Consider the following 14,763-nt stretch of genomic DNA (forward strand, 5'->3'; position numbering starts at 1 on the left):
TGGTACAGAAAGCACTACGAATTATTATCCCATTCGCCATGTCGTGTTTATGTAGGGCTACATATGTCCTCTTTTAGGAGGATGTGTCCTCTTTTCTCAAGAAAACTGAATGGTCCTCCGAGGACGCTCAAAAATGTTCAAATGACCTCTTTTTTCGCATTTCGAGTTACTTGCTTATACTTTCAACAAGAATTTTAGGCGAGACGTTGTATTTATTCCCAAAAATATACTGTATCCATGAAACATGCTTAATTGCTGGTTTAAAACAGGTTTTCCAACAAATTGCCCTACCAGCCCTACCTTCTTGATTGTTTTTACAAACATTGCGCCAGAAAAATGGCAACAGAACCTCACATCTAAAAAGGCCCATTAATAAAGCAAAGGTATAAAAGTTTTGCAGGCCCAGTGGCTATGTTCTTATTTCTTACAGAAGCTTGTCTAGTTAGTGTATGACAGCGGTTCTTAACCGGGGGGGCGCGAGATCTAAGTTAAATTTTATGCAATGATTCTAATGGTTTCGTTTGGGTTGTCAACCATTCCTACAGCGCTGTAGAAACTCTTTTTTGTCAACTTGAATATTGAAACTGCCCAAGATTTTCGTGAATCTTGTTTTTCTACGTTTGTTTACTTTTTTAGCACAAAGTCTCTTTGAGTGCCATTGCATGTTTTCATATCATCAAAGGTATACCGGCCGTATTTAAATACAAGTTTGCTGACTTATAGATAAACGATAAAATTCATCCACGGTTCGAATTAGATTTTTTATCCATATTTTATATATGATAACAGGCTAGCAACAGGGAACTCAAACTTTTTGGCGCGAATCGATAATATTTTTGCAATATTGCCGTTGTATTGTGTGTCGTCACATCTTTTGAAACACGATAACGCAATGTTTAATTAAATTAAAACGCCGAAACTCTGTTTCCTGATGAGCTACGCTAGAAGTATCCTTGTTTCAGAAAGGGAGGTATTAATTTCGAAGCTGAATGCATTACTTGTGGATATGGTACGATTTTCTCAAACGTTACCATTCTACTTTCGTTTTACTTACAGGCAAAAAAATGTCCACTTTTTAGGTGCTGAAAATGTGGTAGCCCTATATTTATGTGAAGCAGGATTTTCTGCCTTGGCGGTGATAAAAGCAAATATCAATCACGAATTAACACAGAAAGAGAAATGCGTGTGGCAATTTCAAAAATTCTCCCAAGATTCAATGAACTTGTAAAAACAAACAAGCCCACACGCCACATTCAATAATAAACATTGCTTTTTGTTGTTGTATCAATAAAACAGCTTAAATAATAAGTTTTATCATTAACTTTTATTTTCGGGTGCGTCGCAAGTCCAGAAAACTTTTCCGTCGCAACAAAAAAAAGTTGAGAACCACTGGGCTACACAATCCCGACGCATTCCTCAAAAAAGAGAGCATTTCTATTTAACGAAAATTAAAACTTGGAAAGTTAGTTTTGACGTCGGTAAACAACGTTTTTTATACGACACGTATGACATTTTGATTCGATTGTACTTCAGCTCAGTCGAAAAAAACTGTGTAAAATTCGTCTAAAATCAGTTACCTTCAACGTAAGTAGGCTAAATGATGTTGTTTCTACCTCACGTTTAACATTTTAATAGGGTTCCTTTGACGTTTGGATCAACGCTAAAAAATATTAATGAAATGTTTTAATTTATGTATAAAATAGTCTAAAACAAGTTGACCTCGATGTCAGGTATATACCTTGTTGTATACGTCACGTTTAACGTTTTAATCCGGTTGCATTGTGGTTTGCCGTAACCTTCGAAATGACTACGATCATTTAAGATGTGGCAAATTTGTTCGCGTTTTAGTTTTTCGTAATGTCAAGAAATAAAGTTGGAAATTTTGAAAAATAGCATTTAAAATGGTTTCAAATAAGTTAGCTTCAGCGACAGTTATCATTACTTTTTGCATATACGCCACGTATGATGTTTTGAATTGGTTATATTGAAGATTGTAATAACGTTGAAAAATAACGTTATATTAACGTTAAAAATGACGTATAAAATAGTCTAATTCTAAACACAAGTAAGCTTCGATGTCAGTATTTACCGTAGTGTTTACGTCACGTGAAGTTCTAATTAGATTGCATTGTTGTTAGTTACAAACCAAAAAATAACGTTGTTAAAACGCTTAAAATCACGTCCAAAATGCTGTCAAAGAAGTTAGCTTCGACCTTAGAATTCAACGTCATTTATACTTCACGCGTGACGTTGTCAGTTAGTTGGATCTTAGTTTGTCGCAGCGTCAAGAAATGAAGTTATTAAAACGTTTAAAATTACATCCAAAACGGTCTTAAATAAGTTAGCTTTGACGTCAGAAATCACCGTTGATTGTACGTCACGTATGACTTCCTAAATTGGGTCCATTGTGGTTTCTCACGACAACGTATGAAATGAAATCAAATGAAAATGAAATCATAAAAAAATTATTCTTGTTACAAAAGGTAACGCTGTTGTTATCACGTTGTAAATTAATTACATCAATGGTGGTCACAAAGTTTAGAAATAATGTTAGGAAAACGTTCGCTCTGACGTACAAAATAGCCTAAAACAAGTTATTAGCCTCGAAGTAAGTAATTAACTTTCGTACGTCACCTTTGACGTTATAATCAGGTTACATTGTGGTGCGCCACAATTTTTTTAAAGAATACCATTGAAAAAAATTTTAAACGACGTCAAAAGTGGCTGAGAAGACGTTAGTTTTGACGTCAGTAAACAACGTTTTTTGTACGTGATTTATGTTTTAAAATAACTTGTATTTGGTTTGTTTCAACGTTACGAAAGAACGTTAATCAAACGTTTGAAATTACATTAAAATTTGTCTATAACAAGTTAATTGTGACGTCAGAAATGAACGTGAATTCTACGTCACGTATGACGTTCTAAGCTGGTTGCGTTATAGTTTTACGGAAATATTGCAAATGCAGGTAAAACTTCACTTGACAAAAACCATACGTATTCGAAATAAAACAATGTAGGCCTAAGTGTAGCAGCTGGAGTTAAAGTTGAATGCTTGTGGTACAAATTGATCAATTTAAAACAGTGGATTCTTCCTGTCCCATCTTGCGAAACACACTGTCCCATCATTATGAAACTTCGTCTTTTTCCAAAAATAAAAAAGGTCAATAGATGCCAAAACGATGCATAAAATATTTTTATTGTTGCAAATGCATTAAGCCTTACGTCATACCGTACCTTATCCTGTTTTCGACTGAACATTTGGTCAGAGTATTTTCGTTCTATATCTAAAGACTTTATCTGAGATTTACTCTTAAACCCAAAAAAATTAAAATGCACATAAGGTAAATGGTAATTCATCGGGGCGCCGTGACAAATCCCTTAAAACCGTATATTATGATAAGCCTATGTATAGACAAAGGCCATTACACTAAAGCAACACTTCGGCAATTTATAACAGAGAAGAGTAATCGTGTTACAGGAAGACTCGCCAGACAACGTCTTGTGAACCCATTTTGGTTTGCGATCCCCTGGTTAGGAGTCACTGGCCGACAGAATTAAAGAAATACATGTTTTCCTTGTTTTAAGATCTTTAAAGGGCATTTTAAACGTATATTTATCATAAACGCTTTGCCAGACTAAATGTACGCATGCCATTACGCATGTAGCTCCCTTAACAATATTCACACACAACAACAGATTTATAATTACAGTTGTGGGTCTCGCAAACGCCCTCAAAATTTTGCAGAAAAATTATCAAACTGGGAATTCCCCTATGTGGAAACAAATCGAAAATTCCCCTATGAAAATAAGCTCCACCTATAGTAGTAGTGAAGCAACAACCAGGATTGACAGATGGCGCCAAATTCAATAAATCTGACTTTTTAAACATTATTGGCGTCATTTTTTTTGCTCCGCCAGCGCTAGGTTTTTAGCTTAAGACATTGCTCTATAAACTATATTGAACATTTTTTAAAGCCAAAAACACAAGATTACCTTTGCAAGACAACTGAAAACATTTATTTTGTAGAAAAAAACTTGTTACATACAATCATTGAAGGTACATGGTTAGAGCCTTGGAGGATTAAAGTCTTAACAATGATTAAGGATAGGCACTTTAAAAACAATAGTGTAATGCAGTGGTCTCCAACCTGTGGGTCACGACCCCTTTGTGAAGCGGGATTCAATGCAATGAGCATAATATCAAAGCGACTTTTCGCGGCTGACCTCTTTTATGGCCATTTTACATAAATGTGGATCTATGGTAGTGGCTACGCAGCAAGCTGGTGTAGGAATGAGGCGTAAGCTGCAAGGAAAGAAACGCACTGAACATCTACATCTGAACCACTGTGGAAAGTATGGCAAGTGCACCCGCAAGATTTTTTCAACTTTTCAAAAGTGCACCCCGAAAAAATCTGAAATGCACCCCAAATATGTAAAACGCTTGTGCGGAGTACGTTTACAGCGCAATGTATGCAATACAGAGTGCATCAGAAAATAAGAATGTGCACCTGAGGTGCACTTTTTTGACCTTAGTTGCACCCGGTCACCCGGATTTTTTTGGCCGTGCACCCGCGAGGTCTCGTCGAGATCTGCCATACTTTCCAGCAGTGCATCTGAACAAGTCATTCTCAACAAATCTGCCATGAATTTGACAACTTCACTAAACTGTTGTTATGTGGGGTTAAATTTTGCATCAACGTAAGTGACTGGCCAAACTGAAGACTCCAAAAGATTGAATCAATGTTGCACAAAACATGCTAAAAAGTCATTACACACCTTGCCAGTAATTATTGCACTAAGAAATCTTAGTAGCAGACAAGGGTGAAGGGGTTATGGCGAGGAGTTGATAGGGCTGCAACTCCAAGAACACATATTGGTTGCTATATTTGTCATACGAATGAGACATCACACGTAGTAAAACTCAAGGCCTCTTTTCGCTTGTGTTACAGAACCCTTTCTCTTTTAAAAGAAAAAAATGCAATACTAATAAATACAAACACAATAAGTTACTAACTTATTTAACAAAGCTAATTTATTGAAAACAATTCGTATTGGGGCCGCAAGACCTTGGTAGAAGTAATTTTGGATCATGCCAAAAAGTATTTGCAGACCCCTGAATTAAACTAACAACTTACACATGTTAATATATCTTATGTATTCAATAGTCTGGTAAACAATGAAGGCTGAGCATAAAATAAGTTTGTTACCACACATAGGTTAAATCATTTGTAAAAAACAATTTAGTAGGACAGAAATCGCAGACAGCGTGCTAACATTTTTTTGGTAGTCCCTGTAATCACAAGTAACAACATGTATAATCTTAGCTGGAAGCATATTTTCGTTTTAAAATACATATTTCTTGTGTGAAAACAAGCTATATTTATAGTATTGTGTAATGTGTTACTCATGAAGATTTTGTTGTAAATAATTGTGCAACTGGAATGAAATGGAACACCTACCTAATGACCCAAATGAGCTATTAAACACAATGAAGCAAACAGACACTCTACAATTCTTTGATGACCTTGTTTTAATTTATTTTCAAAAATCACTTCAGGTAAGCCAAAATTATAAAAACACTAAATATAAAAAAAAAATCAGGAAGTATAACTAACCCTAAATAATATCTTATGTCTTGAGGAACTAGTTTCATACTAAGTTTTTTTTAAACCAATCCATTTTTTTAAGATTACAAGCTGTCGTACTAACGGAACTAAATATTTTGCAGTAACCTTAACCAAACTTGTCAAAAGAGCGGTTTAATCCAGCATAACTTTTGAGACTTTAATCGTCATCATAGCTAAAAATACTACTTTAGGCTTTTTATATGCTCAGAGGTGGAGTAAAACTAGTTTTGGCACGGATTTGTTTGTGTTGAAAAGCGGGACCATTTGACTTTTTAGCTGTTCGTGTTTGGTTTAAATTCAAAGCTTTTTTTTAAAAATCTATAGCTTCAGTTGTCTGGTTAAAAAATGTTCATTATACTAACTGTTTTAAAGGTCCAGTCATGATAAACTTGGGTTAAACCTAAAATTGTGAAACCTCTAAAATATTATATTTAGTTGTATGAATATGCACTGTTTTCCATAAACGCTGTTGCAGGGTTATTTTCCTAGTTACAGTTTATTTCTCAAGTACTCTTTTAATTTTTACTTTTAATAAATATTTTTATTGCTTCACATTTGTTTAAAAATAATTATTTTATCATAAAAAATTAGGCTAACAAATAAAGGTTATACAAAGCTTTGTTGTTTATTTATTTCCAATTTATTTTTTGAAATATATTGCAAACATCAGAAAATCCTATTTTTTTAACAGTTTTGGCTTTAGTGAAAGTTACTTTAAATATTTGGTGCGGTTTTACTTTGGCTTTTTGAAGTCCTTCAATGAAGGTTCAAGTTTAGTTTGGTCTCTTAAAGGCTTTCAGTTTTCTATGATACTAGTGCATTTAAAGTTGATAACAAAGATGACTTCTTAAGGGTTAGATCACAGTCATTGAACATGTTTGTTTCATTTACCTAGATACGTTGAAAAAGCTTCTTAGTTTTATATTGAAGATAATTACAAACACAACTAAGACATGGTTTAACAAGTTTTCACTGTTTTCACTTCCTATATTTACATAGATATTTAAAATTTTTTCTTACTCACCCTAAAAATATACTTAAAGTGACATTTGAGACATGGACATATTATATTTATGGTTACAAGAGAGAAATAACTTTTATGGTTTTTAAAAATAGACCTAGGGCTGAAAAGTTCAATTTTATTTTCTTCTAATGTTTCAACGTCTACAATCTTTGTAATAAACATCAAACATTTTAGAATTCTTCTTATGTATGGACGGTTTATTTTCCCAGTTAAGACATCTGGCCAACAGTCAAGCAGCTAGCGAATAGTCTTGTTGTACAAGAATGTCAGGTTTTTCCCAATTGATGAGCAGTATATGGGGCATCGTGAGTCTGTGTGGTTTGCTCTCTGTTTCTCTGCACCACAATTGCAAACCACATGCACTGTATTTTGCAACAAGGTTTAAAGCTAGACATAGGCCATTCAGAAAACTGACTACAGCTAAAATGTCCTGTAAAAGTATGCCTTCCCAGCTAGAGTGTGGTAAGTCGATGGATTTCGCCACCTCGTCCAGTGGAAACCACGTTCTTGGTTAGGGTGTGTGGGTAGTACTGTAGCTGCTGCATCTGACTCAATACCTTGGGCAGCGCCAAACAAGGTGCAGTAAAGGTAGTCTCACTAAGCATTCCAACATGGCATTTAGTTATTACCGTAGCCATATGTAATGGTCCTTTGAGATGTTTCTATTAGTTCGTTACAGGAGGATTGGTGTTCTTGAATCACATTGTTGTTGTTAGGAGATAGAAAGTTCACAGGTAGAGTGGTGTTCTTGTCATTTGAGAAAAGTAAGGCCCCGCCTAAGTGACAACGGGCATCACTGCTGCTTGAGTTGTCTCCTCATGCTGTATGGTTGCAGTTAAGGTCACTAGCTTAAGTACATTGGAATTGGAACACTGGGAGGGACATAGTTACACAGTCATGAAGTAACTGTTGTGAACGTTTGAACAAAGCCACGCAATATTTAATGGTGCATGGGGGACTGGGTTCTCATATGTCCAACTCTGTAAACTGTGAGATTAGGTTGAAGGGAATCCAGCCAGCACATAGTTATAATGTAATAGTTTGGTAGATTGTCTGATGTGTTTTAGGAAGTAGGTTGAACAAGGCTTTGTTGTTGTTGTTGTTGTCGAGCTGCTCGAAGATTTTAAGCTTGCTTGTGGAAATACCTTCTACATTTAGCTGTATGATGTTGAACCCACTAACACTACCTTCCACCGAGTTTTCTCTGAGGAGGTTGCGCCGCTGGGTTTAGGTTATTGAATGTTCCTTCAGACATTGAACTGGGTGTTCTTGTTAATGCATTTGCATGGAGATATCTGTTCTACTTTGCGCAGTGGACTTAATGCAGTAATAGTAAAGGCCATACTGTTTAGGCTGCATCATTCCCTTTTTTAGAATAATGATTTGTCTCTGTTAAGCCTTACCATTGTGAAACAGAGACACCTTTAAGAATAATTTTATACAGTGCAAACAGGAACAGCTTAATGAGGGGCTAAAATTGCCTTGAAATGAGAAGCTAAAATGCCAAAATATTTGTACATAGTTACAGAACACATGGATGGATATAATGTCTCTTGGATTTGTATTTGTTTAAAACCTTTGGTCCATTTTTTAGAATTGTTGTATACCTTTAAGTTGTAAAACTATTTTAGCATTATGCTATACATTTTCTTAACAAAGGTTTGTCAAAATTATTTATTAAAAATTAAATACTAAGCGTAGCTAAAAAACCTTAGCATCATAGCACACATTGTAAGTTTCACATGACAATGGTTGCTGCTTTGTTTTAACAGTATACCTATATAAGCCAAACAGAATCTTTTTTAGTATTAACCACTGCATTCTTAATACAATTCTATTTTAATCTCTACATCTGCAAAGCAAGCTGCAGCATCACTTGACTAATATTTGTATGATTTCATCATTTCTTGTCCAAACATGCTATTTAACTTAATTTTAAATTATTATTTCTTTAGAATGAAATTATGCCTCAGTTTCTTACAGCTGTTGTCAATCCTTCATGTGAAAACCTACTTTCTGCAATTGAAAAGCTTTTCAAAACTGTTAACTGGTAAGCAAATATAAATGTTAATATAGTTGTTAAAAATGTCTTACATTTGCTACTAAGACTTGAATTAGTTCTTAAGCTGTGTGTCGCAATGCCTTGGTGCATAGCATCAATTTTCCAAGAGTCTCACACTGTGATTCCGTTTTTAATTGCAGTTATTATTATTCACTGACATTTTCATTTGAGCTTAGGCAGATTACTACAAAAAAAAAAACTAACGTAATTGATAATAATTTTATTTAGTGAACAAATATATTTATTGACTTACATAGACAAATTTTAGTAAAAATTAAAAAAATTCCTATTGCTGGGTGCTGCGCAAATCCAACAAACTTTTGCAAAGGTGACGCTAGAAGTAAAGTTTGAGAACTACTGTTTTGTTTTATTAGGCATTATCAATTCCTAAAAAATAAGGTGTCAAGTTTTTTAGCAGGTTCTTTTAATCATGACTTATTCATTTTTAGTCTCTTTTAAACTTGCTGGTACTCTCAATGTTTAAAAAGTAATAAACTAAACATTTCTTTAAGTTAACTTTGGTTAATTATTAAGGAAAGCAAACTACTACTTCTAAAACTCAACCTTAGTTTTAAAATAACTGATATAAAACATTCCCACTTTAGATCATTTTTATTAGTTAATATTGCATAATTACATAATTTCATGATCAATATGACATTCAAAATCATTGTAATTTTGTTAAGAACTGTATCGTAAAATTTGGACCTGCTGTTTTTTTCCCTTCAACAAATTGTATGTACTTATAATTAGGGATGTTTAAAGTAGAATATTGAATCCAAATGGGATTTGAATTCAATTCTGCCGTTTATTTCGGGTAATTGGAACCAATATAATTTAATGTTTTACCGCGGATTGTTGCGCCTGATTACACAAACGCGTGTGGTAGGTTGGCCTGTCGCTGTGGCGACCAATTTACAGTGCTTGCTTTAAATGTAACCTGGTAGTGCAGTGTCAGCGTTTTTCCGGACGACCAATTACTGCGTCTCGCGATAACATTCACCTAATAATTAAGTGTCAATCAAGTGTTATTGGGCGAGCGATCAACGTGTAATGTCTGGTGTGGAGTTCGCAATTTCCCTAAATGCTTAAATTGCAAAAGTAACATTGCGTTGTAAAACGTGCTGACCGTCCACGAAATGCGCTATAGGGTTACTTAAGGTCAACTTAGGCCAATATTCAGCGAGGTTATGCAGTTATGCGCAGTGTAATTGTCAAGAATTCGTTAAGTCAATAGTAACTTTGTATTCTTTGCAGTACATTATTTGACTGCATAACAGATCACGTTAGTAAAAATATAAGCCCTAAGACCCAACAATGCTTGAAAAAACTGGACCGAATTGCTTAAGATTTCTGTGTGCAGTGTTGCATTGTACTCACTATTGGCAAAAATATAAGTTTGGGCAACAACCTGGACAGTTGACATTACAGTTTACACAACTGCTTCAAATGACAGTTGTTAAGAATGTTAAACATATGGAAGATTTTTTTATTATAACACATGTTAGAAAATTGTTTGGGCGATTTATTGCTGTGATTGTGGGCCCTGTAGGGTATATTAAGATTAATCTCGTCCCCAAACAAAAGCAAGGTTAAATAATTTAATAAAAATATACTAGGATTCGCTATTCTGGATTCGTTATTCTAGATTCGAAACCTATTATTCTAGAATATCTGGGATTCTACTTTGAACATCCCTACTTATAATTTGAATTACCTCCTGGTGCGATGCATTGTGACCATTGAATGTATAGAATGTTTTCTGATATAAAAATACTATTCATTATTGCAGTTGAGCAAACATGTAGCCCATGGCTACTAGTTTTAGAGAAGGTCAAAATACAAAATTTTAAACTTTGAAGACCTCGACAATGCAAGTAAATATTTCAACATGGCAGTTAGAAGCTATAAATATGGCATGATGTTTCTTAATGCATCATAGCCCATTTTTAAAAATATACAAAATTTGTAAGTAATCTCCATTTGACCTTATTTTAATTATTTTTAGAATTTGTAAGACAATTTTTATATGAGCTTTGACACCCAATTTTGGCCCTAATGTTTTAGTGATTTGTTGTTTTTTTAAGCAAAATAAGATATGTGTTACCTTTTGGAAGGCCTAATGAAAGAATGTTTTATATTTGTTATAACTAGGGGGATTATTTTTGTTCTAGAAAAACTTCGGAAAATTTAACAAATTTAAAAAAAAACTTTTTGAACAAAGTTTTAACCCATCAGAAATACATTGATTTAAACAACACAATGTTTCATGAAGTACTTGTCTTGACGTCGTCGCTACTTCTACAACCAGCAGAACACAAAACAATTACTTTTTCAGGGTTTAAATGCGAATATGTTCAAGTGTTTAGTTAATTTTTTTCTCATACCAAAATAACAAACAACTAAAAATTCCATAGACTCTATATATTTTTACAAATTGTTTACTAAACAGTTTGGTTAAAATATAGGGTAAAAAGAATTGCTTTATAACAAAGAGTTATCATATTATCGAAAAAGCAATTCAAAAAACTGCAAATCACCACTGAAAAACACACAGCAAGTACTGTTCAATATACATCAAAAACTGATGTTCAAAAGTAGTTAAAGCAAAATGGATGTTTGGCCTAATGGGTTATATTTTATCCTAAAATAAGTTCTTCTGGTATTTATTTGTTTGTCCAACCTTCCGGCTAACTTCAGACAGCCTTCATAAGGAAATGACACACGCGATCAACAAAACAGAAAGTAAACTGACACAAAAAAGTAGTTAAAATGCGCGAAACAACGTTGAAGAATAAAAGCCGATAAGAGAGAGACAATGCACAACTCAGTTGTTATCTTTTAGCAACTTTGGTTTACCTATATAAACCTAACAGAATCTTTTTTAGTATCAACCACAGCAGTATTATTACAATTCTATTTTAATCTCTTCATCTGCTGTTGGTATGGCGCTGGAAATAAAATGTCTGTTTTAATGTTCATGGTATCCAGCTGCGGGGTGATATGCCAGGATTTTTTGTGATAGTTAGGGGTTTTAAATTGGTAAACAAGAGTTGGGATATTTTTTTTGTTGAGGGGTGCTGAAGGTATTTTGTTCTCTAAAAAATGTAGTAGGGCATAGTACTGTAGGATTTTGATATGGCTTAAAAAAATTAATATGAAGTAGGGTGCAAATGAAAAAAATAAAGCATAAAATCTGCCCACACAAAGGCCTTCAATTGGTGAGGCAAAACTCCAAAGTTCAGGAAACTTAATTATTTTAGTAATCGTTTACAAATGTTATGTTTTAAGATACATAATAATACCTAAAATTTATATGTTTATTAGGCTACTTTTTTCAGCTTAGCCCATGAAAAAATGATTTTACTTGCAACTGGTTGAAGACCTGATTTTTGCTGCATGACTTTTTCTAAAGAATCACAAAGTGTCATATGTGTCTTTATATTATATACTGACACATTGGTATTTGTTGCCTATATAACAAAAATTAAAAAAAATTTTGACCTAAAAATAAGTATTTCACAAATTATGAATAATATATAGATTGATGTAAACAGCGCATTGTTGTATGAAGTATTGGATTCGTGTCTTAGCGTTGTCAGTTTGTAGTTGATGTTCTGCTATCTAGCAGTGGAAACAATTCATTTATTCTGGGGGTTTATGCAATACTCTTAAAAATGCTTTGATATTTTTGGCAGGTCAAAAAGACCAAGAACTATAATAAAGCCAAAGAAAAACAAGACTATTGTTATTTTAGAAAATAATGAGTCAACAGTTTCGTTGAAATTCATGGTAAAAATATTTGCAAAAAATAAAAAAATACCTAGCATATTATTGAATTAGGAAATAAAATAAATGCAAAACACCGCCAAAAAAAACACAACAATTACTGTTCAACACATTTGTCCAAATCAGAGATGAATAACTATTTGAATAAAAAACAAAGTTTTAGCTCAACCTAATGCGACAAAATAGGCCTGTGTGTTTAATTCTGCCAGATGCAGAAACCATATATTGCCCTACTGAAAATATAATTCAGTTAAAATCTTGTTTGGTGTAATTCAAACTAAATTTTGATGAAACATTAAACTGAATGACAATTTCAAAAAGCGAGCTATAGTGTTTTTTTACAAATAATAAAACGTTTATTTACACATCAAAAGCATTTGTGTATTTAATCGAGCAAACCTTTCATAATTGGCCAAATCTGTTTCTTTTAAAACGTTTGTTTTCAGCCAAACTCGAAAAATCGGCCTTAAGCTGTGTATAGTGCATTACTTCATCTAAGTGTCAATTTAGAGTTGTTGAGTTTCATGACAGAGAATCCTTGTTCATGTGCTTCCAAACTGAGTCTAAAAACGAACATTCCTCAATAAAACTGGCTAGTTATTTTTCTCTAAGCGAGAGTAAGAATATTGTGTCAATTGTTTCGCCTACGCACTTCCATCTTATGCATCATTTTTAAAATTTTCACACAAAGCGCCTATTAGTGAATAATATAATGCGCAATTAGAATATCCTGGTTAAAATTTAATTCTCGCACATGCATTTTAAGGAGAGCCACCGCACCTTTCACCTTGCCAGTCATTGAAGGTGCGCATCTGTTGTTAAGCCGCCTAATTTTGTGGTAGATCAGGTCTATTTTAGAGTATTTCAGAGCAGCCATATTCTGTTTTTTTAAACTGAATACAAAAAAAAATTAAAACACTGATGAGATATATTACCTGAATAAAATAAAATATTAAGTGTCTGTGTCTCAAAAGTTGTTTGAAAATGACTCAAAGTTGTTAAAAAGAAATATTTGTGTTAGCAAAACTGAATAATAAACAAATGAAAACAAAGTATTCTTTTGTATTTTTTTCATGTTAGTTTTGTATAAGTTTAGTCGTATTTTAGCTCTGTTGTCTTGTTGAATACTAGCAAGCCTCGAGTATCATGTCAAAACGAAAGTATAGCCAAAAAGCTTTGACAAGTTTTCTAAATGTAGAAGGTAGAAGAACATTGTACGAAAAAAAAAATGGTACGCGAGTAGATAAAGTTTGGGAACCACTGTTGTAGCCATTAATGCAGCAGTAAAGTTGTGGATATTTACCTTTGTTTAGTGCATGCTGTAGCCTACCATGCTTTTATTTTTAGTAGGCTACTGGATACTGGTATCTCGTGATTAGATTTTCTACTTAGTGGAGTCAGTACTAATCCATACTTCAGTGTATTGTTTGTGAATATTTTGAAACGCTAGATATTGCAAATTAAGCGTCCATCCTTAAACCTCAGTTTTTGAAGTAATGGAGCCGAGCTGGACCTGGGAGCTAACCTACAATAAAAGAGAGCTCTGGAGCCGGAGCAATTTAACATTTACGCCTGCTCCAAAGCCCTGGTTTGAAGCAGCATCTGTGATAGCAGAGTTATGTTTTCTTTAGTTGCTGCAACAGCAAATCATGTAGTTAGGTCTTAAATCTGCATCAACAAAAAAGAGTATTTTTGTTCCACACTATTGTTGCAAAACACTTTCCACCTAAATATTTTTTTCACAAAAAAATGTTTCATCACAGATCAGTAACATAAATAAATAAATTTGAAAAAGTGTGTTTCTGACAGTAGAAACAGTTTTATTATATAATATCTTTACAGATGTTACAAAGGTGTGTAACTGAGTAATCCTAAATAATTATTCACTATTTAGCTTTAGTATTTAGAGAAATTTTCTCTCTGGTATCTGGTAAAAATCTTTAGAAGTTATCCTTCATATTAGTATATTTTGCAAACTAAATAGAAAGCATTTTTTATGATATGCAATAAAACCATAATGAATTTCTCGAACAAAATATTAAATATAACCTTCTATTTATCAGATGAATTTTTTTAGGTTTTTTGATTACGTCAAAAAGTCACCGAGTTCGGAAACGTTAAACGTCAAGCTAAATGAAGTTTTGGAGGCGTGCTTAACTTGGTCTGTAAAGGAAGCTGATTGTTTAAAGTTTGTTAAACTTTATGCCTGCTGTTTTCAGGTACCAAAGTGGTTTGTCTGTTTGTATGTAAGCGTTTTTAAT

At 33.5% G+C, this 14,763-nt stretch overlaps 1 protein-coding gene across 1 annotated transcript in view; it reads left to right on the forward strand.

The window, feature by feature from the left end:
- Positions 1-5,388: 5,388 nt before the first annotated feature.
- Positions 5,389-14,763, forward strand: part of LOC146136281 (anaphase-promoting complex subunit 2-like) — a 31,585-nt gene continuing 22,210 nt past the window's right edge. The window contains exons 1-3 of the mRNA XM_083395479.1: positions 5,389-5,557; positions 8,607-8,701; positions 14,580-14,721. Coding sequence (XP_083251605.1) covers positions 5,447-5,557; positions 8,607-8,701; positions 14,580-14,721 — 348 coding nt within the window. The 5' untranslated portion in view covers positions 5,389-5,446. The remainder of the gene's footprint in view (positions 5,558-8,606; positions 8,702-14,579; positions 14,722-14,763) is intronic.

The sequence above is a fragment of the Ascidiella aspersa genome, chromosome 8 (assembly GCF_963924565.1).
Source record: "Ascidiella aspersa chromosome 8, kaAscAspe10.2, whole genome shotgun sequence".
NCBI lineage: Eukaryota > Metazoa > Chordata > Ascidiacea > Phlebobranchia > Ascidiidae > Ascidiella > Ascidiella aspersa.